The 27,876-nt window shown below is 38.6% G+C and overlaps 1 protein-coding gene across 1 annotated transcript in view; it reads right to left on the minus strand.

The window, feature by feature from the left end:
* The window catches only part of hs3st1l2 (heparan sulfate (glucosamine) 3-O-sulfotransferase 1-like 2), a 47,190-nt gene continuing 19,314 nt past the window's right edge, over window positions 1-27,876 (minus strand). The window contains exons 5-6 of the mRNA XM_041788057.1: window positions 3,117-3,505; window positions 1-1,295 (exon numbers count right to left, since the gene is read on the minus strand). Of these exons, the coding sequence (XP_041643991.1) occupies window positions 630-1,295; window positions 3,117-3,371 (921 nt within the window). The 5' untranslated portion in view covers window positions 3,372-3,505 and the 3' untranslated portion in view covers window positions 1-629. The remainder of the gene's footprint in view (window positions 1,296-3,116; window positions 3,506-27,876) is intronic.

Raw genomic sequence — 27,876 nt, forward strand, 5'->3', positions numbered from 1 at the left:
ACATGTTTATTAAAAGACGTCTTAAAAAACACAAACTAGTCATAGCACTACACTATCCTTCAAAGTAAAGAGAAGCAAGTTTTCAGTATGGTTACATACAAAAGAGCTTATAAAATGTCATCCAAAAGAATAACAGAGAAACTACACATAAATTATAACAACTAAAACACACAAAGAGAGAAATAAAAGCAAGATTCTGTTTCAAAACGGTCGATTGACTTTTTTGCAGTTAGAGTTCATAGTGCAACAATTATTGAATTCAACCATCTTTATTCACGTCTGCAGGACCTCAGAGTCTGCATGATTTCTTGAATCAACTTCAAAAATAAGCACTAACAGGCAATTAGTAATGTTATCATCTTTAAAATTGTGTATGGCACAGTTGTTGAAGCTTCGTCATGACAGTCTATCCAATGAGGCATCACGGTAAAGGTTTGTGTGATCAAGCAGTTTGAGTTCTCCATGTGCTGCTTTTATAAGCCACACTTAACCTGAGTAGGTTTCAACTACAACATTTTTAACCAAACCTAAAACCCTTCCACTCATCTACTCACAAAACCTAACAAAGACAGTTTCTCTCAGTGTTCCTGGTCATTTTTCAGTATTTGATCTTCTTTGTCACCCTTTTATCAGCACCAGGAAAACGACCTCCCCACCATCTCAAAGAACAACTTGTTGGGCTTCCTGAAGTAACGACAAAGTTTTTTGAAGGCCTGGATGCTGAGCGGGGCATGTGGCCTGCCTTTAGACTCATCCAAGCACTTGTCATGTCCGGATGAAAGGAGACAGTAGAAGCCCTTGGTGGTATTGTAGTAGAAGTTGTTTGGACTTATCCTTGGTGGCAGGTCTAGGAACTTTTCTGCCTTCTTCAGCTCAGGGAAGGGATCCCGAATCAGCGCGTCACCGTCCACTACATGGATCTGCTCCCTAGGGAAGACATCCAGCCAGCGGGCCAGGTGCTGGTGGTATAGACTCCTCTGTAGTGCCTTGTACCTTGGGTCAATGTGGCCTTTTAGAAGCAGGAGCTCTTCTAGTGGCTGGTAGGGTTTCTGGCGGGCCAGGCGGTTGTGGAGGACCTGGGTGTAGTCTGACACCAGCCTTTCCGCAGGATCCCGGACGATGAGCAACAAGCGGACAGCAGGATTCATATTCCAGACCCGCACAGGAACCTGAGGGGCCGCAAAGTAACCAGGGGTTTTCTCCACTGTCAGCTGACCAGGGAGGGTGAAGGGCATCTGGGCTCGGTACCAGGCCAGACCTCGGCGATAGTGCTCCTCCACGTTGAAGAAGTGCACCTGATGGAGCAGCAGAAGATACCGTCAATGAAGATAAATTTAGGATGCTCACATAAAATGTCAGTTTTTAAGTGTGAAAAACCTTCAGACTTCTTTCCGCCTCTGTAAATTTGGCTGGAAATATTTGACAACGCAAACGTGGAATCAAAAATTAAAGACCCATATAGGATGAACTTAAACTTTTTAAACTGCTGTAAACCTGTCTTAAAATCTGCCCATTTTAGATCCAAGGGAAAGATTTTGCAAATCAATTTTTTATTGGCATCTGCCTTGTTCCACACATGACAAAGGTGTAACAAGTGATGCAACACAGTAAATTCATCAGTACTTTCAAAAAGAGTCTGTTGTATACTATAAAATGGTCACCTTTTCTAAACATAAAATGTTACTATAAAGTAAATGTATTTGAGGAAAATGTAGATTCTTTTACTCTTTGATAAATTGGAGCAGGTATAAAGTTGGATGGATATGCAGTAGCAAAAGTATGGTGTACCATCGTTGTCAAAAGTCTGTATGCATAACTTTGACACTTTGTATCCGTGTTTGAAAACTTTGTGTGTAAATAAATGCTTTGTACCCCCCAAAAAATGGTTTTGTGTATATATGTGTCAGCAAATTACGAGTGTTTTTATGTGAGTATGAATCTAAAAACTACGACTTCAAGCAGTCATGAATATGAATCTGATTTCTACGCGTACGAAGTCCTTGGGTACGAGGCGAAAAAGCGTTCAAATGACGTCACCGGGGTCACAGGCAGGTCATAGGGAGACTAATCGAGCCCCGATTCCGATGATCGCACATGCGCAATGATGGCTGACAACGAGGATGCTGCTGCTACAAGCTCCGACTCGGCATCACAGGTAAAGTAAACAACGTGATATTTTATTGACATTTTCGTTTTATTTTGATGACACTTCATAATAATATAGATTTTTCAAACACATACAAGTTGTAGCATCAGCCCACTAAGTCACAAGCTAAAGTTTTCTCATGTAAAATGAGCGGTCAAGCCCTCGGTGTAAAAGCGGCAGGATCAGAACTTTTGCACAGGGCTCAGCTGTCGATATTACTGACCGAAAATGCTTAACATACGGTGGCAATATATTTTTTTCCTGGCAAGACTAAATGTTTTTTGTTGCATATACTGTTCAGCGTTAAGCGCCAGGGGGTGGGTGATGTTTACGATCCTCCTGCTTTCACACCGAGGGCTTGACCGCTTGTTTTACATATGAGAAAACTTTAGATTGCGACCTAGTGGGCTGATGCTACAACTTGTTTTAAAAAAAATCTATATTATTATGAAGTGTCATCAAAATAAAACGAAAATGTCAATAAAATATCACGTTGTTTACTTTACCTGTGATGCCGAGTCGGAGCTAGCAGCAGCAGCATCCGCGTTGTCAGCCATCATTGCGCATGTGCGATCATCGGAATCAGGGCTCGATTAGTCTCCCCATGACCTGCCTGTGACCCCGGTGATGTCATTTGAACACTTTTCGCCTCGTACCTGAGGACTCAAGTTCGTATGCGTAAAAATCAGATTTGTATTCGTGACTGCTTTAAGTTGTAGCTTTTAGATCATACTCACATAAAAACACTAATAATTTGCTGACACATATATACACAAAACCATTTTTTTTGGGTACAACGCATTTATTTGCACACAAAGTTTTCAAACACAGATACAAAGTGTCAAAGTTATGCATACTGACCTTTGACAGCGATGATACACCATACAAAAGTACCTCAAAACAAGTAGGAGTAATTCCCAGTTTTCATCTTTAAAATACTATTAAATAATTTTGTTATTATTTCATTTACCTCAGCTTTTGCCACTTCCACATCTGGATGCAGGTTGAGCATCTCCAGCAAGGCCCTGGTTCCCCCTTTCCTTACCCCGATGATGATAGCTCCAGGGAGTCGCTGCTGGGTGGCATTGTAAGAGGTGGACGAGGAGGATGAAGAGGAGTGGGCAGGCGGGCTGGAGCCCCCACTGCGTAATTCTCTTAAGCACACAGACAGCTGAGTCTGCAGCAGCAGAAGCACCAACAACGCCAGCAGCACTGTCCACAGCATGGTGCTTCACGCACACGCACACAGAGGTGGGTGGAGGTTATGTGCACACGCTCATGAGGCTCCTGGTCATACACGGAAAGATTCTTCCTTCTGTCAGCAGGCGGCCTCAGGAGGGAGCCCTTCACTTAGACAACCTGCAAACACACAATAATGGTTAGTGTTTACTTCCTTCTGGAATACTGGACTTTAGTTAGAAATACAGGCAAGGATATTAATCATTATGAACAAGATGGAATTTATGACAAGTAAAATGAGGATCTGTTTAAATTAGGGGTTCTAAACTGATGGGTTGGGACCAAAAGTGGGCCACAAAGCAGTTTCCAGTGGGTTGCAAAGGTGTACCGGAAAAAATAATGTGGCCAAAATTCTATGATGTGCAAAGGCACAGAGTAGACATGCAGCATATCCATACATTTCTTGCTTTTGCTTTGCTGTGGAGCCAATTGTTGAATAAATACCTTTGCAAGAGTCACAACAGAGTGTCCAATAAATACAGAATAAACAATATAAAAATAAAAAAATGCAGAAAGCTTTGTTTCATAGGTCATTTTTGTATTGATTCTTTTATCTATAGTCAATTAAAAGAAATAGTTGTGTTAAAAAGCTAGTTTAAGACATTACTTTTAAATCTCAGTTGTAAACTTTATGTTCATCAACTCTGTCAGATGTTTGTCAGCCCCATTGTACGTTGGTTTTGTTCATTTTATAAAAAATGAAATATCCTCTGTTCATTTTATTCTGTTTATTTGTTAAAATATCAGCTTATCCAAATGCAACAGTAACCAATTTATTTTTAAAAAAGATTAGTTTAATATGGCAGTACTAAAGATAAAGTGCAAATAATAAAATTTTGTGATGAGATACTTCAGATGAGGTAAAAATTAAAAACTGAAAATAATGCTCTTCATTTCTAAATATAATTACTGAATATAAGTTTTAAATAACTGAAAACTGACATAGTATTAATAAAATAACAATTAAAAATTTGTTCCTTCATAGAACTGCTATTTAAGATCTCAACCTACACAAAATCTCCGCATCAAATTATTACAGTAAAACAAAAGTATAAAGTCAAGTTTGGAACCTTTTTGTTCCCTTTCTCTAGAATAAGTGATATACAGTGCTTAACAAATTTGTTAGACCACCACCCAAAGTAAGGTTTATGCCACAGCTGCCCTGAATGAACAGCATTGGTAATTACCAAAATCATTTTTTATGTTTCTGCAATGGTTAATACACCAATATGTAGAAGCTCTTTAACTCAAATGATATTTTTAATGCTAAAATGTAATTATTATTGTTATCCATGAATTTTCAAATTTACAGATTTACAAAAAAAAACCCTTAAAAAATAGTAAAGCACATTATTATTTCTTGATTAATATGTCAAATTACTGTTATTGACTTGCATTCCTGAACAGAAAAATGAGTTTTAGTGCTTGAATGTTATGCTTGATTAATTTCTGACTTCTCAGAGAAGTCCAGTGAGCCGGCTCAAATTTGGGTATAAGAAGGTGAATTCAGTTTGAAATTCCTCATTCCTGTTCAAAATGGTAAAACGTGGAGAGCTCACTGAAAATGAAAGAGTCCGTATTAAAGCACTTCATGATGCTGGATGGTCTCTGAGACAAATATGACAGGTGGTCTAATAAATTTGTTAAGCACTGTATATCTTGCATGTTCTCTCTGGCACATATCTGATTGAGTTACATAGACAGAAAATAAAGTCAATTAACTTTGACACTCAAAGCCTTCTCTACAAGTGTGCGAGACAAATTAATTTATATGACTTGCAATGGATCATTCCTGATGTGAAGTAAAAGTGAAAAGTATCTTATATGTGTTTACTTTCAGTACTGAGTAGCTACTGAGGAGTTGTACAGTAAAATATTATATTTCCTTATTGGCATGAACAACAACAGAATAGATCTTTAACCAGGTTGTTAAGGTAACAGCATATCTCTATAATAAACTAAATTACACAACAAAACTGGCAGTTTTAAGAAAATTATATACAGTTAGATTTAACACTTTAATACGGTCTATATTGGTCCATACAGCATACAGTTAAACTACACTTTTGAAGTGTTAGATATCGTACAGTATAACAGTACTACAGTATTGAAAATTGGTGGCGAGGTGGGTCTCCTGGCAAGAAAACGTAGAATCAACCTCATTGCAAAGCAATGCATACTGATGAAGAATATGCTCTGTGCATTTGTCAGGGACACCTGAAGTTACACATAGGGACTGTGATGTGTAACCATCTCGCTATGTACTACTCTGTAGTCAACGGAGATAGACAAATACAACAGGATCATACTCAAGTAAAACTACATTTATTCTAGTTAATACTTTGCCAAGTAAAAGTAAAATTACTCATTTTAAAATGTACTCAAAAAAAGAACAAGTGCCTAGAAAAACTACTCAATTACAGTCATTTGAGTAAGAGTAAGTAGCTACTTTCCTTCCCTGGTTGCCAGGTATAAAATCCAAAGTTCACCAAAGTTTATTGCAAAAATCACGTATTCATTTTATATAATTTAAATCATCAGTTCTATAACTGTTTCAGTCTTTTCTTTAGCTGCTTCTGTCAAAGCAGTTTCTTAGTTAACTCTGGAGCACATTTTATGACCACATCTAAATATTAGCAAGTTACTGAGATGCAAAATCCTGATAAATTAATTACTGAACTGATCATAAGCACATTAAAAACTACCAACAATGTTAGCAAATGGTTCAAATGTGAAAAGATAATAAAACTGTGAGGAGTGTGTCCTTAAAGCTTAGATAAACGATTAATTTGTCTACATTTGGGCACTCTGCCTGAAGCAATACATTAGAAGTGATTCCCAAACTGGGGTACTTGTACCCCCAGGGGCATGCAAAGTGACTTAGGGGGTATGCGAAAAATAAATGTAAAAATGTGATTTGAAAACAAAAAAGATGTTAAATTATATAACAATTATTCACTCTTATTTTTATTTTTCTGATTTAATTTGAATATTATTTTTTATTATTTATTATGTATGCCGACCCTTGAATATCTGTCAGGTTTCAACCAGTTGTTTCAGTAGTTTAAGTTCAAACTGAACAATGTTTGTATTGTGAGCTGTGATAAAGGCTTGAAGTGTTGGCAGAGAGGCTGGAGGCTTGATTCGTGAGGCATCTTGGAGAAGGAAATCTGTCCTGAATTGTCCGAGATTCTTATAGTAACATATGTTCAGTCAGACAGTCTATTCTGTGAGAAATAATTCACTTTAGGAGATTTTATTTGTGTATTATGCATGCTAAATGTGGGAGGTGGGGGTGGCAGCAGGCTTACGGACACATTTCTTTTTCTAGCTGCTATAAGTGTGTGAGAGTAGGGGGTACATGGCTGGAGGTCAAATGTCTAAAGGGGTACGGGCTGTGAAAAGTTTGGGAACCACTGCTTTAGAACAAATCTGAAAATACTGGAGAGAAAAACATACAGGCCTACATGTTAGGTCATATTTTTCATGAATAACATCTTCATAGGTTTCAGTGAAAGCCCATTTTAAATAACTTTTAATAATACCACTTGAAATAAACAACACAGCATACAGTGTATTATAAAGCCTGAGCTTTGCTCTGTTAAAACAGCATTTTAAGTTTTAACCACCACAGTATTGAAGATAGGTCTTTCCACGCAAAGCTGAAATACGACTTTAGAAATTTTAAGAAAAAAGCTTCCCTTATAAAGAAAAATAGTGGAATGGCCAAAACTGAGAGTCACAGCCATCTGATTTGTTTTTGTTTTTAATACCAGAACCATGTTTCCACTCTGATGGAGTCCCTGTCCATGCAGTGCTGGATTCATCCCTGGGTATAGGGCTGTGATGTGACTGTGAGAAAAAGACACTAAAATATTAATCTAAAACTAAAGCAGACAAGGAACATTGAAAATTAATGCTGTTACAAGGATTGGGATCTCCCCATGGAGCACCAACACCCCATTTTTACAGTAAAGAGGACGAGTTGAACTGAAAATGTCTGAATGCTGCTGTATGACTCTTCCTGTTTTCATTTATATTAATTTATATAAAGATAAACATACTGCTTTAAATCATTTTAAATTTCTCTTGGTATTTTTGGCAAGCATCCTGTGACCCTTTTTTATTGTGTCACGACCCCACAGCTCAAAGTTAGATGTCTTTGCAGCTTTTTCCTGTTGTATCTGCTTGACTGAATCCTACTGAAACTACCAAAACTGCTTAATTTGCCATAATGTTGTTAAGACTATTCCCAGCCTCAGGGTCAGTAGGGTTGAGAAGGAAAAAGATACAGCATAATGTTGCATTGTTCTGCACAGCAATATTTTATCAAAATAATACTGATGTGTTGATCTTTATTACATTTTTTTGACACCCTGAAATCAGTTCAAATGTTTCTCATGTCCACCAGCTGTTCAAAAGTGTTTCTAATGAAGTCACAGGGGTCAGTGGTTTGCAACAAAATAAAGATGAACTTTAGCTATACAACAGTAATTTTTCTTAGCTGATGGCACTGTATGACTTTCTATTACAGAATGAATTGTTTAAAATACCAGTGATATAACAGCGCTCCGAACACACTAACATGAAGCTGATTCTGACTTACAGTGAAGAGTAAAAGCTGTCTTCCTCTTAAACATCCTGCTGTGCTCCAGATCAAGGCACAAATACTCATGTGTTAGATGATCAGCTGCTTCACCACAGTGCCTCACGGGGAATGTTATATAGATGTTGTTTGATCAGTGTCTGCACATTTTGTTTTTGAATCAGAGATAATGGTCCTGAATACAAGGATCTAAATCTGATGAAAAGTCCCTCCTGAGGGTGTTTACATACAGAGACAAAGATTACTAAGTTATTTCAACACGCCAACTGAACATCCATCAACATTAAAGATGGGGAAAATGTGAGTTTAGGCCAAAACTCTTCTTCCAGGTACTCAAAGGTATGGGACAGCATTTTTGTGACAGCAGCATGTCATAGTGAAATGAAACAGTGGATCCCAAACTTTTTTTTTTTCTTAAAACACCTACCATAAATCACAGGAGCACAAAAACATTCATGTTATTCTGTTTGGACTGTAATTAGAGGCAGCAAAGTTCAAAAAGTATCCATGGAAATAAATAACCCCTGTCTGGGGGAAATATGACCTATTACTAGTTGTTAAAACTGAGAAAAGTGTCTTCATTTTGAGTTTCAACTGAGAAACTAACTCTTTGGGATATCTCATTGTCTTACACATGGTAAGTATTGGTGCAGCTATATTTTACAAAGGGATTACAGTAAACAGAAAGCTAAACCATTCCTCTTGTTCTTTTGAATTTTCCTGCTATTGTTGCTGCTGTTGTGGTGCTGAAGTGGCTCTGATGTGACTTAGTTATTAATTAGTACACAAAGCTCTGGATCAGAAGAGACGCCCTGTTTAATGTTGTTCCTGTGGCAGAGGTCTAATTGCACCTTCAGGACCTTCTGTGCCATCCCCTCTCTTAGTGACACTGTCGTCACTGATGCTGCAACACTTGCCACCCAGTGCTGATTGCGGATGTTTGGATGTTCATTAGTGTTAGGTTTTGGAGGTGTTTTGGTTGTGCTGGATGATCATTACAGTGCAGATGAACAGAATGATGTAAAGAGAGTTTTTAAATAAACAAAATATTATTAAGACTTAATAATCCTGAAAAAACAGCGTGAGATTGCTCTAAAAATAAAAAATAAAAAACTGAATAATGCAGTGATATATATAACTTGCACAAGGATTCAATGCAAAGAAAGAGTGACTCATAAAATGAACTCCCTCTGTGTTTTTTAAAAGATAGGTAGGATTAATAACTGTAATATTAATATAGGGTATTATTAATAATAATAAGTTATCCCTTTAGATGTTTCTAAAGGCTTTGAAGAAAACAAAACTCTTCAAGGCCACCGTCTCGTGTTTTATTATGAAAGAGCTGAAGGCTGTTCGGTTTCCTTTGGCTCCTCTCCAAATCACAGGTGACAATTGAAAGGCTGAATTTTATGTCCCAAAAGTTTGTTTTTTTACTCTGGAGTGAGGCATCATTATTTACTCAGGCAGATATAAAAACAAACAAAATCCAAAATCCTCTCTGGGACATATGTGTTTGATTAAATATATGGATTGACGAGGAAGCAAGTCTTTAAGTTAGGCACAGGAGCCATTTAAGGTAAATATTGTTGTCTGCATGCTGACATTAACAGTGCTAACAAGCTACTTTTAGGCAACTGTAGGCTAATATTAAAGGTGTAATGCATGACTTTTAGGGTAGATTCTCCACGCCTTTTCCCTTCCTCCCCTCTTCTTTCCTCGGTGGTGCTGATGTCTGTTTATTAGAGGTGGAAAAAGTGCATGACTATTTGTACTCGAGTAAAAGTACAGTTATTTTGGTTAAATGTGCTTAAGTAAAAGTAAAACTACTGGTCCATAAATATACTCAAGTAAAAGTAAAAAGTATTAAATTTAAAGTTTACTTTACAGTCAATTTGATCTGTCCTTATTGGCAAGAATAACAAGAGAATAGATCTCCAACCAGGCTGTTCAGGTAAAATCACACCTATATAAAAATGTTAAATACACAGCAAAATTGGCAGTTTTGATAAAAGTTTTATACATTTAAATGTAACGCTTTGATAATGCCTATGTTGGTCCATACTTCATTTAGTTAAACTATACGTTTAAAGTGTTTTATATTTAAAAATATAATAGAGATGCAGTGACTCTGAAAATTCATGGCAAGGTGGGTCTCCTCTGGCAAGAACAAAGCAGAGAGTCACCCTCATAGCAAGACAATGCATTATGATGAAGAATATGCTCTGTGCATCTTGTAGGAACACCTAAAGTCACAGGTGGTGGCACAAACTCAGTGGAACTTCACTCATGGTGCAAATGTGTCTTACAACAAAACAACTGCAATGCAACCAAAACATGAGCAAAAGCACCATAGCAGGGGTCAGTGTACAAAAGGCAACATCAAAATACAACTAAACACCCAAAGGCATGATGGGAAACTACACCCACTTATCCCCTCAGATTTGAAATCCTGCTGGACAGAGCTTAGATCAGTTGACTCAACAGAGTCAAACTAACGTTGGTGGATCATTACTGACAATTAACTCGAACACTGAAGATTAGTTCACTCAGGATGGAGTTAAAATCAACTCTGAAATGTTTTACCCTGAAATATCAACACTCCAGTTTTTACAACAGCTGTTTTGGGATGTGATGTGAAATCATTCTCTCTGTGTGCTACTGTGTAGTCAACAGAGGTGGAAAAAGTATTATACTCAAGTAAAAGTACTTGAGTTACTTTCCAACTCACTGTTCATCATATTAAATCAACTTTATTTGCCATTTTAAGAGAACTTAAAGAGGCGGAGACCTTCAGGTGGAACCAAAGCATGCCACACCAAATTCCAACATAATGTTGCTTTAATTGCTGTTGAGGTTTAAAGATATTCTACCGAGTCTAACCAAAATAGACTCTAAATTGTGTTCCCTTTGAAATAATAAAAGCATATAGACTTATAAATAAATGTTTCCTAAACCACTGAAGACACAGTCTCTGATTACAGCCTCACTCTGTCATCCCTGATTGTGTGGTCTTGCAAAGCTCCAGGTGACAACCATAATTATAACTCTCTAACCAATCAGTGTGTCAAACCAAATACAGAGCACAATTAACATTCCTTTTGAAGCTCAGTGGATCATTTTTATAATCTAAAAATTGCTCACTGTTTGACCTGCTGATCTCAAATGATCCTCAGAGTATTTCTTCTTCAGATTAAACGTGCACTCACCGCAGTTAAAGTCAGTCTGACTGTATATCAGTGCAAGCTGTGACCTGTCCTAATCACTCAAGCAACAAAGAATGGGTTTTTGGTTTTGTGAAAGCTCCTTCAGATTTTAGGGTTTGTGAAATTACTTTGTTGAGAGCTGTATTTTTTCCTTGTGTTTCACAGTATGTCCTGGATCTTGTGATGAAGTATCACAATCTAAAATTGCAGATCTAATACCAGGCTGAGTTGTCTTTCAGAGCTACATTCACAAACTTGAAGGTACAGTAGGAAGAATTTTTGCACTGAATTGTCTATATTCATTAAAAACACTGCTTATATGTTGTACATACTTTAGTTAAAGTCTTAAATGACCTCAAAGATTATCAACAGGTTTCAATTCTTCATTTTTTAATTGTAATGGGATGTGGCTTGTTATAGTGGCTGCCATGATGGAGGCACTGTGACAGACACCACTTGTTTATTGCCATGAAAATACTCAATGTTATATGAGCAATTGCAACATGATGATATGGGAGCTGCTACTGGAAACTGTTCTGCTGTGACTCATTCATATTTTGTGCTGCTTATTTGTGATGGACCATGATTATTCTCTACACACAAAAATCTTTTATAAGGGAGTCCTGGCCAAGTCGGCATCATGCCATTTCACACATGATAGAAAAAAACAGCTTTCAGTAGGAAAACATGTGCATACACTGGTCAAATGTTCCCTAACTCTGACTTTAAAATCTCCTAAACTAATCAAACCCTCAGACTTAAGATGAACCTGTAGCTCTGACAAAGATGAGAGAGGAAAAACATTAAAAGCTCTTTAACCAAAAACAGAGTGAGTTTGAGGAATCTCATACATGATGAATCCATGAGAGCGAAACTCAACAGTTTCAGGAGTCAGTAGAGAACAGAAATATGAAGGCAAATCATGTAAAAATAGCCTTGTAAAGAAAAATATTCCAATTCTCTATCCTTCCTACAAAACACAATGATGGATGCGAAACCAGTCCAGAGACAAACTGCAAGGCAGCATGGTACACTGAGTCCAATGTTTTCAGAGAGGATGTAGCAAGCATGTAAAAAATATCAACATGATCAATTACAGACAAAATCATTGCTTGTATGAGTTTCTTCCTTGCAGTTTCTTTGTCATGAACTTTTGACTTAGACCTTGAGAAGTGCATCATTTTGGTCTTGTTGTCATTAAGTACGAGTCTTAAGTAACAGAAATTTCTCTGGACAGCATCAAAGGCCTCCTGTAGAATTTTTTCACTATATCACTATATCGTCTGCATAAAAATGAAACATTGCATCAGTAACATTTATACACAAATTATTTATATGGATAATGAATGAAATCTGGCAAAATATGAACCCTTGTGGGACACCATTTTGAACATTTTAAAAAACTTGAACTTTAACACTTTGCTTTTTACCGCTTAAATCATTTGCGAACCATTTTACTGTTGGAGATATCAGCCAACTTCTTTAACAGGAGTGGTTAACGGCATCGAAGGCCTTAGATAAATCTAGAAAAAGTGCAACACTATGTTCTTTAGAGTCAAAGGCATTCATGATATCATATACAACCTTTGTAGCTGCAGTGACTGCACTATGTATTTTTCTTTCTGAAGTTATAACTCATCTAAAATACATTTTTGTAACAGAAATCCCTTTAACTGGTTATAGATCAGCCCTTCCAGTGCTTTAGTGAAAATGGAGAGTTTGGAAATCTGTCTGTAGTTATTTTGGCATAATGGATCACCAGCTTTCAAAAATTAATATATTTTTAAATAAATCTTGGTGTTTCATCTTTGAATTTCTAATAATGAGTAAGAAAAGCTGTTAAAAAGTGCCATGCCTCGTTCATGTCTTGAGCAGGATGCTTTGTTAGTCACTTTCAGCGCTGAACATTAGTCAGGGTTTAGTGGATTCTCTCTGGTGTTTATAAAACATAGACATCTAATAGTTACTATGCTTTATTTTCTATTTCTAATAAAATGGTTTGAACTACAAAATCAAACAAATAGGCTATGAAAGCATCCTTGCCTGGTTTTCTGTTATCACCATTTAAGCAATTATTTAATCCAACAAAGCATATTTTTAACCTACACTTTCCCTTGATTTGGATAACATTGAGAGTCTGATGGGGACAAAAATAACAGATCAGATACTGATCTATCAGTAAAGCAGATTTCTTACCCCCTACATTTTTTTATACTGATGCTTTTTCATATAAACTCTGTGTTATGTAATACAACCCTGAATGGAAAGCCTGCAAAACCACATTAGCAGCACCCTTAGTCGTCATTTTGATATTAATTATAAAGTGTAAGCTGTGGATAGTGTGGGGTTTATGTGTGTGTTAAAGCATAGAGACAAAAGGAGGCCTTTTGGGAGGTTTTTCAGTGTGTGTGGATGTGTGTGTTGCACAGTCAGACACACGCCTTGTGTTAAGTGGCTGCATGAGTCCCTTGTGACTCCACTGTAGGCTGGTATACTCCCCGCTGTCAACTCGCTTCGCTTCCAGCTCACCTCATGACCTTCTTCTGTCTCCTCCATCTCCTCCTACCCTTCCTCTCACCTTTCCTTGTCCTCTCTCACCCTCTCCTTTCCTCTCTGTCTCCACAACCCGTGCCCTGCTCTGTCTCTTTGAGTTGTTTGAATCCATCCCTGTTTATGTGGCTCCGCTAACAAACCCCCCAAACCCTCGCTAATGGGGATGCCCTGCAGCAGCCTCTCAGCTGCTCATAAATAAAACACAAGCTTACCTTTCTGCCCTGAAATATTTTTGACAGAATGAACTTTTAATCTTGATGACATGGAAATGAGACGCTCAGGTCTAGAAAAAAGGAACACCTCAGAGCTTGACAAGCGCCTTGTGACTAGATCACCTGCTTTGCTACTATTTAAGGATTTTCTTGGAGATAAAAATCTTTCTTTTTTTAAAAAACTCCCCTTAATCTTTTCTAAAATGTCAAATTTGCAAATACTTGTAGTCTAGTTATTTCTCTGTGAAATCAATGCTGAAATTTGTAAGAGAAGCACGTCAACACTTTCAGCTGACACACAGTCAAAACATGCTCTAAGACCATGGTCCTCATTTGGACCCCCATCAACTTGTGACCCAAATTTCTCATATTTTTTAACTTATTTTATTTATTAAATAAAATAGTACAGTTTGGATCTCATACATTCCATAAATGTGAAAAAAGAGATAGGTACAAAATAAGCATCCTAAAAATGGAGTTTCATGGACTTTAAGGAGCAGTTTTTGCTTCCAGGAAGACATTTGTGACCCACTGAAAAGGGCTCCACAACCCAACCCATCCCTGGAGAACCACTGCTCTAAGACTTATCCAGTATTTTTTGCCGAAACAGGACCGTCAAGAGGTTTGGTAACATATTTTTTGATGAAAACAAATTCCTGTTCAAAGACAAAGTTTAGATTTTAAACCTATCAGGTCCTAATTAGCTCAAATAAGTGGGAGAAACAAAAAAAAAAAAAAGCATTCCAAACAAAGGGTCTGTAAAAGTGAATTCAAGTGAATCCACATTCAATGAAAATAAAAGCTCTCTACTGTCACTTTTCAAACTTTTTTAAGATATGTCTTCTCTTGTCTCACTTAAAATGAACTCTGCACATGATAAATATCTTCAATGTCTTTGATAGTCATCATGTGTCAAAGCTGTTACTCAGGATTTTAAAGCACTTGTTGGAGACTGCAGTACATGCTTGCTCTGTTGATGTAAACGACAAACACACTGATTGACTTCAGCTGCCTCACGTAATGTATCTTTGCCTCTTTTTAAGTGCACAAATGAGCTCTAAGTGACTTTCCTGCTCAATGAGGCTCACATGAGTCATTACGAGCCCTCTTCTTCCATTGCTTCTTGTGACTCACATTAGCAAGAACAAACAACAGCAACAACACCAAGACTGTCAATGATGTGTGAAGCCTCAGTATTAAGAAACATAAATATCTTTCCCAGGCAGGACGATTCAGAGGAGGAATAGCTGAGTGTTATTATCTGTGAGAAGCAGATGCTGTCATCTGCCTATTGGGAGAGTCTCAGTGTCTTCGACTGTTTGTGTGTGGATCTCATCTCAGCTGTGTGTGCAGCGCCTTTGCCTTTTGTGTGAGCGCGCAGCATGAAGCTGCACAAGATTCAGACCCTTGGAAATATCTTTTAACTGAGTGATGGTATTTGGGGGCGGGGGAAGGATTATCCTGTACGGGAAGACGGAAGGTGTTAGGGAGGAGATCGTCTGTGAGGCTGCAGTACAGTGTGTGTGTGAGTGTGTGTGTGAGGCAGCAAGGAAGATTGTCACTGGTAGGGGGTAGTATGGTAAAACGGCTTGGATTGCCAAGACTGTCATATCAGTGAGGCTGTGAGAGTCAGATAAAACTCCCTGTTCTTCCTTTTCCGTTCTTCTCTCAGTCATTTCCTTTCATCTATCTCTTTTACCCTCTCTGGTCTCTTTAATGGTTTCTTATGTGCTTGTTGAGATGAAGTACTCATGATCCTTAAGGCCATTTATTAAAGATCTCTGAATCATCTCTCTGATGGTCTGAAATGTGTCCTTGGGTTTTGGTGAGTAAAGCAGTCATATACCATACTGTGATTTTACCTCATCAAAGAGAGCTTGGGGTTTCCTTTGAGTGCCGTTATTATCATTTGCAGTAAAATTTGATGCATAGGACACACTTTTAATTCCTTTTTTGTTTCATTTAAAACGTTGGCAGTGTCCTACACACTGGTGGAGCCAACATACCAGAATAAACAGCTGAGACGTGCACAGCTGTCACCATCACAATCTGCACCTGTACTTTAGAAAATTAACCCTTTATTGTGTATTGCCAGCAGCCACTTTGCTTTGCAGAACAAGCTGGCAGTGCCACTTTTTGGCAGCTTTTCTCCTTCATTTAAAGAACAATGGTATACTGTTACTGTTAAGTAGCACTGGTTTGATGACTCATAGGCTCAAGTACCCGTAAATGAAAAGACATATTAAAAGCACCACACTGCTGCATATTAACAGCATGTTGCCGACTTTGCTAAACACAAAGGAAATCATAGCAAAAAGACAATTTAAGCCTTTTTTTCCTTTGGTGGACCTCTAGAAACAGATTCATATTCCAGATTTTACAGTAGATGCCTTTGCGCTGTCTGATTAAATGACATTTCTAGCAAAACATCCTGCTTTAATGCAACCATTAACTTTTTCTTGAAAACTTTTTTGGTACTGTTCAGAACATTCAAGGCAACTTATTTGGGCACCAGCCTCCAAGCAAAGACCCTATTAAAACTAGCCGTTTATTCTTCTTATGCCAGATAAATTGTAATATGAGGGCTCTAACATGCTCATAAAACCACCAAACTATCAAAAAATTGTCCCCAGTGGAAATTATCCTATTATGTTGGAACCATGCAAATCTAACACTTAAGGACCACAAATGTGAGAAAGGGGGCTGGGTTAGAGCTACAGGCATGAAAACTGGTACACGTATCATGATGAGATGAAAAACAGTCTCTTGTACAGAGAGCACAGCAACAGCTAAAGGTCAAATTCTGGTGTTTTTCGACGTTCGACAGGTTGCACATTTTAACAAACTAGTCAGAGGGATTTTATTTGATTGACTCCAGAATTATTATGGTCGTTCTAAACAAGATAAGGATCAAAAGTTATCATAAATTTAAGTTTCCACCATATGGTGGGGCCGTGACAGGAGCCCAATAGTGCTCTACTTTTATTTTACAACTTTTTTACAGTGTTTCTGCGCAGTCCAATCCATTCCAACTTTTTTGTGCTTTTGTCAATTAAAAAACTTCATAGGGATAATCAACATTGAGACTGAATATATCCATGCATCAAAATCCTTTTTCTGACCACAGCGCCCCCTGTGTTTCTTTGTATGATTTTTGGTTTGCTTACCTACGTTTTTTTTTTTTTAATATTCAGCCCCTCCACACCATTACACTGGGGCTTATGGTATTTCATCTACATATACACCATGAGCCCACCTACAATAAAGCCTTTTGGACCCATGCCAAAATCCCAACAGGAAGTCCACCAGCTTCATCTCAATTTAAAAATAGGGCTTTTTTTTTTTGGATGATCTTAAGCCCTGAGTTTCCATTAGTCAGCATTTGCCAGTCATTGGCCGGTTTCAAAAGCGGATGTCAGACAGATAAAAATATAATCGGTAAGTCCTTTAATATAAACTCAAAGTACCCTAATCTGACTACACCTACTGTCCTGTGGTGAAGGGTTTGTTAACGCTTCAGACAACAAGCACATGGCTAATTAAGTTGCGTATGTATGCAACACTGCAATAAAGTTAGGCTTTTTCCTCATCGTGTTTCCATTACCCACCTGCAGAAGAGATAGCAAGGACTCAGGTCTGTAATCAAAATAAAAGGTGAATGGTCATGCTTCCAGATCAGGCAGTTGGTTTTTGTCTATTGTTCCACAGTGATAAAGATTCAGTGAAATGATTGTAACTTTCATGTTGAACAGATATAAAACTTCCTCCTCACCCCTCCTCATTTCAAAAGCCTCCTTTTCAACCTAACAAAGCTTCCTACATGCTGAAGCTTTTTCCTAGTTCCCTGATAAGATAAAAGAAACACGAGATGTGCATGAGAGAGCTAAAAAACATCTCTCCTGTCCCTATTGAAGTCGAGGAGTTTCACCTCTTCCTGGCGCTCTGTCTCTCTGTGCGAGGAGTTTGAGGCTTTCTCAGTACAGGCCCTAGGGAGACGTATGTATCTTCAGTTACTCACAAGAGTAGAGGATGTGATGTTTTCCAGAGAGAAGCTTGAAGTGAAGTTGAATTTATGAAGAGGAGGAAGCAACCAGAGGGACAAACTGAACTGCTAAAGAAGGACCTCACTGAAGCTTCTCCTTAAAACTTTTAGAAGAGTTCGAAGTGTATGTCTGAAAGCAAGTGGTTATACCTGATCTTAGCAGGTTTACAGCAAATCAACCAACACTTTTCTTATTATAATAATAAAACAATTATAGCTCCTCCCAGATGTTCCAATAAATTCATTCTAATTTATAAGATACAAACGTGGTGAAGTTTATTGGGGCTGATTGCTTAAAAGCCACAGCACACATAAAAGTCTATTTTACCTATTAGAATCCATATAGAAACCTGAAGCTAGAGTCTCATAACATTCATGAACTATCTGAGGCTTTCATTTTGCCTAAGGACTCTTTAACAAGACTGAAGCAATGAATGGATGCTCAGTTGATAGCTCACAGGCACTGACAGAAGTTGAGTCATCGTTGCAACGGCCAAAATTTTAAATTTTACCTATGGTCTTTGCTGCATGTAATCCTTCCCACTCTCCAATTACTGCATTCCATGTCTTATGGCTGTACAGTAGAATAACATCCAAGAAGTAATTCTTGCCTATAAAGAGACAGAAGGTGCAGAGAGTGGGACTCTCCTTATGAGTGGATTCATATTGTTGGACTGAATAAACTCCATCTAGGTGTGAATATGTTTTAATCCAAAAAAAAATCCAGCGAAGGGCTACTGGTTTATTTAAGGCAATAGAGAAGACACCCTTGCTCTGAGTCTACAGTCCTTGTCACACTGGTCGCAGGTTTGAATTCTGATCCTGACCTTGTTTGGTGCACTGAGGGGCAGGAAGGCTTCACAGCTGACAATGCAGAGCAGAAACCAAGCCATGAGGTCAAAGGAACTGCCTGCAGAGTTCAGAGACATGATTGTTGCAAGGCACAGATATGGGGAAGGCTGCAAAAATCATGCCGTACAGAAGGTTTCCAAGAGCACAGTGGCCTCCGTAATTCTCAAATGGAAGGAGTTTGGCACAACCAGCACTCTTCCAAGAGCTGGTTTCCCGGCCAGACTGGGCAATCAGGGGAGGAGGACCTTAATAAAAGAGGTCACCAAGAACCTGATGGGAAAAGGTTCAAGAAGGACAACCATCACCGCAGCCCTCCACTCATCTAGGCTTATAGCTAGATGGAAGCTTCTCCTCAGTGCAAACACATGAAAGCCTGCTTGGAGTTGCAAATAACTCCAAATGAAAGCAACGCAGGATTTCATGTGCCTTGCACTAAAATTTTAGAATTTTTAGAAAAAGAATTCCACTCTGATCCCAGCAATCTGACTACTCCTACCCTGACCAAGCTCCTTGTTATTAAGCTCAGTTTCACTGACGTCCGCACTTGTGTATTTTTGTCAAATAAATGGTTAAATAATTCATAATTCTTCTCTGTTTTTTTTATCACAGAGGTCTGATAAATATAATCACAATAAAAAAAAACAGAAAGAGGATTTCTAACTACTACTCTGGTGCTCCACTGCATACAGCAGGTGCTCTTTGATTATTTCAACCCCTGCCCCTCAAGCATCCTCAGTCCACCCCTGGTGCATGTCTTCCCCCACATTTCCTGTTGATCTCAAGCAATACTATCTAATAAAGGCAAAAAGACCAAGAAGTGATCATAAAAAAGAAAAGAAAGTTTAATATTTTTAATTCAGTTTGTCAAACAGTCAAAACAAATTAATAACTAAACTGTGAAGTCTTTTCATTTTTGTAGCATTTCTGAAACCTAAGTTAAAGGAGCAGAAATCAAAGTTCATCTTTAAAAATGACTGAAATTTTAAATTAAAAAAACCCGTAACAGCTTGAGGATATGTTTTGTTGAGGAGGCTCCTGTGAATTTCTGGCCCTTGGATGAATTCTTTGTTTTTAGAGACCCCAGCCCACCAAAGACCTCAGACATGTCTGCTAGACAGAGAGGAGGCGTTGGTACCTGATGAAAACCGTTGCCTTTCCTCGTGTTATTTATCATTTCTTCATTTTTTTGTTCTCTCCCTCTCTGTCTCTCTCCCTCTCTCCGACCTATGCCGAGGTCTGTCCATCTTTTACCCATCAGCCCCCTGCTGCTTTTCAAATTACACTCTTTGAAAAAAAAAAAAAACCTATCTGTGCAGCCTGGCGGCCTACACCCACTGTGCTTTCACTCCCTCATCATCTTATTCACTCACACATGCATAACTACCCCCCAACCCCTACTTAACCCCTCCCCCTTCTCCCCCACTCTCTTCCCCCCTCCTTTTCCTTGTTGCGTCTTCAGATGTGCACGCTCCAAGATCTGGGTCAATCGTATCACACACCAAAACACGACTGCTACGGCGTCTCTTTGGTGTGTGTTTAATGTGTGTATGAAGCCAACTTTGTGTGTGAGTGTGAGGTGTGTGAGTACGAGGGAAAGTGGGGATTTGACTGTTGTTTTATCACAAAGTGCACAGAGGGAGTCTGATTAGGAAATCCAGTTTTATCAAAAGAGCGTGTGGCTCTGTGTGCACTGAGAAGAAAGCAATTTCTGTATGAATATGAATGTGTGTAGGAGAGCTGAATAAAAAAGCAAAGCATGCTGGGAGTGTTTGTAAATGTTGCTCTAATTAAAAGCAGTGCTGGTCTTGTGTGCCCGGACTCACGGACTATATTTACTGCACGTGTGCATGTCCAGATTATTGATACAACACATGCCTGATGAGTAAAGTCTCAGTAAGCCTCGTGTTGCTTGGTTAGCCAATGAATGGCTCAGAGGAGGCTGAAGTAGTTTTATTTACTTTTCCCTCCCTTCTTTCTCACTTTTCTCTTTTCTCAACCAGTCACTGCATAAAGAAAAGTTCATGAACACAAAATTTCGCTTGACCTGAGATAGACCACATGAGCAAAGAAAACAGGTAAATACAACAACAAAAGCACCCGTACAATTTTGGTGTAACAGGCACTTTTTAATACCTGTATTCTAATCCTAAAAGTCAGCTGTGTCCTACAGATGTGCAAATTGCCCACTACATGCAACCTAACGTGACTGCAATGTCACCCCAGTTCATTGTGTATTGCAAGCAACTGCTTTACTGTGCAACGCTTAAGGTGATAGTGACACCAGGCTGGTTGCGCATCTCTCTATCAGGTAAGTAAATGTTATAGACTTCCAGTTTGACTGTAAAGACTCTTAGACCAATGAAAGCTGACATGGATAGTGCCAACTGTACAAATACAATAGAGTATCTGGATTCCATGTCCCATCAAGCAGATTGCAAAGTTTAAATCCACATCTGTGCTCTGCAGTTTTATCAGAACTGGATATTTCTTAATTAAAGGAAGAGAAAAACACTGCACCAAAAGCCTTTCTTGGTGAAAAAAACTTTTTTTTTAACTTCCAACCATCTTCGTCAGGGGTTTGAGTTTCCAACTGGCTCCACTGATGGTCAACAACAGCTTCTGCCTGAAGAGCTCATGTTATGTGGTTTACTCCACTGTTACATCAAATGTTTTGTCACTCTGATTGGCTCAGACAAAGACCGTGATATTTTGTCCAAATGGATGTGAACTATATCCCATGCTACAGATATGAAACAGTCCAGCTGACATTTCAGGTTAAGGAAGTGCAGCTCTAGGCAAATTTGTCACAGGCTGTGGGTTCATATTTCATAACAACCAACATCAGCCATTGGCTGATAGTTGAACCTTTACTACTGCACCGGAAATGAGTAAAATTGTAAACTCCCTATGGTAAAAAATAGGCTGTTGTGTATCTGTTTAAAGCCTGGTTTGTGTCACTATGACAGTACTCTTTCCACAAGAAAAAGCTGCACAGCTGCACAGAAACTGCACATTGTGGACTTTGCTGAATACAATATAATCCATATGCAGGAACACAGTTTTCCTCTGGTCTCTATAACAGACCTTTAATACGAAGGCATACAGTATAATCCTATTTTTATGCTACATTGCCAAAAACATTTGATTCAGTAAAGCCTTTAAGATCAATTTTGCTACATAATGGTAATGACTGTATGATGACCACTCCTCTCAGTGGAAACCATAAACTCTGTGTCATTTACCATTGTCATCCACCTGCTGGTTAATCATTTTTCTTACGGCTTGAATTTTGCAATTGCTAATTGCCATGTAAATCATTAATCTGTTAATGAATCGTTATTTATATGGAACCAATTTATAACTCCAGTTATCTCAAGACACTTCACTAAAAGGCTAGGACTAGTACTCTGGAGAAATAGTTTTCCAAAACAAACTGTTTTGAAGATTAAACCATTAAAACATTAAACCAGAAACTGAGACCATCTGTTTTTAGACAATCAAATTTCTTTTTGTTGTCATTTTGGGTCCTCCTCCTGGTGAACATTGAGAAAGCAGTTTTGGCTATCCTCCAACATAATAAAAAAATGTTCTAAGATTAAACAAAAAACAATCGTCCAGAATGTCCACTGAAGTTTAATTTGCTTGAAATACTAGGGGAATTTGCTGTACAATCTTTTCTAGACTTTTCATGGAAATTACAGGGAAATTTTTAAAGATATGTTTGTATCTGTTGTAGAGATTCAATAGAAGTTTTGGAAAATTATTTTTTTTGTAATATTCAGGCATTTTCATAGGATTTCTTTGTGTGACATTTTTGATGTTTGGGGGATGTTGAAAATTCCAGGCATTTTCATGGAAATTTTGGACATCTATTTTCAATTCCTGGTCATTTGTTTGGGAATTGGGGGAAAGGGGGTGTCCTTTGAAATTCTCAAGAATTTTCATGGAATTTTTAGAGAAGTTGTTGTGATGTTTGGAAGGGTTTTCCATCATTTTCATGGGAATTTTGACATGTTTGGAAATTTCAGGCTTTTTAATGGAAATCTTATATATGTATTTCTAATTTCTGGGAATTTATGTAGGTATTGGAGGATTTTTTTTTAATTTTTGAGAATTTTCATGGAAATTTAAGGGAATTTGTTTGGATGTTTGGGAGACTCTTCCGTCATTTTCATGGGATTTTTGGGGAATGTATTTGTAAATCTTATAATTTGATGAGAAATCTTTTAAATTTTGGGGAGCTTGCTTGAAAAATATCAGGAAATAGGCTAAATGGGATTTTTGGGGGAAACCTTTATGGGGACGTTTAGGTGTTATGATAGTTTTACTGAAACCTCTGGGGAATATTTCCAGAAATTTTAGTGCCCTTTTTATGGGATATTTTAGAAAAATCTTTCAAATATATTTTGAAATTTTGGAGAGTCCTTGAGGCCCATCATCCAAAACACTTCAGCACATCTCCTTCAATGACAACAACATTTCTTACAGACCAAAGACCAACAACAAGTGAACAACTGGCCAGCACTCATCCAAAACAAATCCTCTTAAATCTATCCAGTGCCATATTTGTAGAAACAGGATATTTGGGAGATTTGTGGACATCATTTTTGGTTAAGAATAATTGCTGTTGAAAGAAAAAAGCTGAGCTTTAAGCGTTATCAGGTCCCACTCATCCAAAATAAGTGGAGAGACTTAATGCATCCTAAACAAAAGCTGAGGCACTTATCAGCCTCACTTGAAAAAGAAAGGGTATACATCCACTTCTTTTAGTGTACTGAAGAAGAGCATCATTTTATGTTACTTAAGCCTCACTGGCCTCACACATACTGGGCTTAATTCACACCCTTCTCTACCCTGCTGTTGACCTAACACACACATAGAGACACACAGGCGTGACATATGTGCTCTCTCTCACAGTAACAGTGACCCCGACAGCTTGGCCTGACAGTGAGAGGAGACTGACCCGTCAGAGCGGATTTAACCCAACTGTCACCGAGTATGTGTGTGCGTGTGGGCGCAGCATAATGGGGGATGTGGCATCGGAGGATTTGGGCGCATCCTTCTTGACACATCAGTGGGGTCAGAGGCTTGGGGGCGACACATGCCATCGATTCATGTTTTGGGGTTAATTCTGTACAAATGGATAGAGGGCACACTGACAGATGGGTTGTGTTGTGTCAAGTTGTGTCTGGTCAATATCATCACGGGCCATCAAGCCCAAATATTATCTAGTTCCTGATCTCTGCTTTCATTTGTACATGAAGAGGGAAAACAAAACAAAGGGCGAAGGAGGGGGGGAAGGCAGATGGTGGAGGATTTAAAGAATGGAGGAAAACGATGTTCCAGCATCACCAGGTGTGTTTGAGCTCCTGCTGCTAGCTTACTATGGCAACGTTTGTTTGGATTTCTCACCTGGGCAGTGGACTCCAGGGAATGACTGTTATTAAAGAAAGGTGGCTGGAAAAGAAGGATGGAAAGAAAGGACTTTAAAGTCAGGGAGGTGGTGGTTACAGCTGATGCCACAGTTGGTGTGTTGTTATGGCCAAACGGTGCCCTACAGCGATGATAATAAAGCAAGCCGGCTGCTGGTGGGGTTTTTTTGGGCCAAAATGAGCGATTAGTCTGATTGGTGTCTCTACACAGTTGTGCCAAGAGACAGATCCCCTGGCTAGCAGGGATATTTGAGCTTTTTAAGCCTCAATGGGAAAGATCTTTGTAAGGAACACAAGTTTTGTTGTTTCAACTCTAAAAATGTCTAGAGATCAGCTTCTTTCCTCCAAGAAGACATAGTTCTTATGTGTGGTTTTGTGTTTTCACATGTGCAGACACGAGAAGATGAGATGAGATGTAACAAAGCTGGTTTTCTATCTGAATATTCTGCTAGATTTCAGCATCCCATATGAGTGAGACAGAAACAAGTAAACATCAGAGTGCTAATGGTGTTATTGCTCAGCTTCATGCATAGAAATGTAAGAGCTGTCAGCCTGCTGCATGGTGCCGCATTCCGGTTAAATCTGAAAAAAATGCCTAAATGAATATTTGATTTTTTCCAAATGTGCACTATTATCTACATTTCCATGCTATACTTGATTTTATTTCTTAAGAGCAAACTAACCTGTTAAAACTCATAGACTATATTAAACATGGATGTAGCCTTGCTGATGTCAGCCACAATTTCTGAAGTGGAGTTTTGACGCAAAACAATGGCGGTACTATGATAGATATTCTGTGGCAAACTTACTTTTGGTCAACCATGTACCAGGAAAAGAGAGGTGGCCTTCTGGCAAACAGCTACAAAATTCCCACCATTCAGTCAAACCAGCCAGGTTAATTAGGTAATTAAGATCACAAACATGTTTTGTATACACTGTAAAAGGGTTCTTAGGTGATTGTAGCATAAAGTCACCTGTGTCTGGAAGGCCCAGTCACTAGTTATTCAGTATTTCTGGCTACCATTACACCATGAAGATAAAAGAACACTCCAAGAACCTAAAAAAAAAAAGGTTTATTTAAAGGAAAAGGCTAGGGGATGGACACACATTTTTTTCACCATCCCCGCTGTGAAGCATGGTGGTGGCAGCATCATGCTGTGGGAATGCTTCTTGGCAGCTGACCCTGGAAGGCTTAGGTAGAGAGTGAAATGAATGGAGCAAAATATGGCAAAACCCTGGAGGACAGCCTTTTTCAGTCTGCTTGGAAGAACATTTATTTTCCAGAAAGACAATGACCCAAAGCAAAAGCTATACAGAAATGGTTTTATAGACAACAAGGTGAATGTTCTGGAGTGGCCAAGTCAAAGCCCAGTCCTCCATCCAATAGAGAATTTGTGGCTGGACTTGAAAAGGGCTGTACAAGTCTGATCACTGAGGCAACCTGACAGAGCTTGAGCCTCTTTGCAAAGAAGAATGGAGTACTGCATTGTCCAGATGTGCAAGCCTGATTAAGACCTATCCACACAGACTCAGCGCTGTGACTGCAGCCAAAGGTACATCTAAATAATGACATGAAGGGGGTAAATATTTATGAAGTCACTTATTTTACATTACATTTTTTAACTTAATTGACATTACTTTGTTGAAATCTGTTTTGTAAAGAGGTTTTGTTCTATTTTCTTTCTTTTTTTTTTGTAGTCAAAAAGCCAAATCAAATTGACTATGACTGATTTTTAAAATCAATAAAGGGGTAAAACATTCAAGGGGGCTCTGCAAATTAGAGTATAAACAAAGAAATGCATGTTTTAAGTTGTTGCACACACAGCACAAACAGTATGTTTTGAAAATATTTAGCATCGTCTTGGTGTTTTTCTGCATCTTTAGGCCCTGGAAAATATGTTTTCAAGAACACCATTAAAGTTTGTATAAAGGAAAAAACTTCTTCGCTTCTCTTCCTGATCATTAGGGCGTGTATAAGCTGTTGGATATAGCAGAGATAACGTGCTGCTGTGCAAAGCTGAACTGGCACACTTTGGGTTCTTCGATTCGTCTTGTTTCTACAAGTCCAACAGGAAGCTTAACAGATAGAGTCATGCAGTGACCACAAATTGGGCGGAAATTCTGACTCACAGCAACTTAGCTGCAAATGCATGCGTGTGTGTTTTCACACAAAAACAAAATGGACACACATTCACAGACACATTGTGGCGTAGCCCAACAAATTACACTCTAATCATGGCATCTGTTCTGTGGCTATTTTCACTGAGCTCCACTGGTGGTGAATCCTTTCTCTCTTTCTTTTCTCTCTTTGAGCACAGTAGCCCACTGACTCTCCAGACTGGCCCAGCATGCTCACACAGGCACACGCAAGCACAATGACACGCACAAGCATACACAATCACACACTCACATGGATGTACAGACTAATTTCACTGCATACACATAACACTCATATGCACTTGCTCTGTCTTCCTTTTTTTACATTAACACAAACACATGCATAAAATATTTCCCATGCACATGCAAAAACTCAAATGCACAAATGGTCTCTTTATTAAAGCATTAGAACAACTGAAGACTCAGCATCACATTAGCAGTCACTGATGGACATGAAAACACTCGTAATCACAGCATCACATTAACACACACGCGCACAATTGATGACATGAGGTGCCTGGTAGGGGGCGGTTTTGATTGACCAAGCACTTTATGACTCTTAAATGGCTTTATTGCCTCCCTACTTAACCCCCACACGCCACCTCCTTCCTTCCTGTCACGCCACAACACTGACACACGCACACACAAGGAATTAATGAGAGCCATCACTAACCTCGCACACTCATTTGACCACCCAGCTTCATCCTGCAAACTGGAATCCATCAAGGTCATTCAAAAATCTAAATCAGAGCCCACCCCCCCACATCCTCCGTCCCATCCTTGCTCTGATTTATTTGTCTCTAACTTTGGGAGGGGGGCCAGGAGTCTTGTGTAAGGACTTTGTTACAGTACAGAGCAAGTCGATAAAGGAGATTGGCTTGATTGATTTTAATTGGCAGAATACCAGAAGGTGGGGTTACGCTGGAGGTGAATCAGGATGATGAAACAAGAGTTTGAAAGATGAGAGTTTGAAGGTTGATATGGTTTGTAACAGCTCTTTATCATGGCAAAAATGACCAAAAAATAGACTTGTGTTTCAGACATGAGAAGATGCTTTGCTGCATATCATAAAAGCCATATAGATAAAGGGATTTTATTACAATGCTGCTTGATTATTAAATAATTAACCACATTATACATTCAATAAAAAGGGAAATTTTAGAGTGCTCCAAATATTTTGGCACTGGTTTGGCTTTCTGGTTAAAATGTGTGTCCCACTGCAGCATTTCTGTCTCTATCAACTGTCCTTTCCTTTGAATAAAGGCGTACGAAGCTCCAAAAGTAATCCCAAATAGTGCCCTTATTCTAGTTTGTTCTTGTCGGCGTGTAAAATACATTTAGTAAAAAAGTACAGCACTCTCGTAAAGCTGTCATCCGTCATGAAGACCTCAAGAACATCCTTCACTTTTCCCTTTAATATCTCTCTTTTCCAAA

This window comes from Cheilinus undulatus, linkage group 5 (assembly GCF_018320785.1).
Source record: "Cheilinus undulatus linkage group 5, ASM1832078v1, whole genome shotgun sequence".
Lineage (NCBI taxonomy): Eukaryota > Metazoa > Chordata > Actinopteri > Labriformes > Labridae > Cheilinus > Cheilinus undulatus.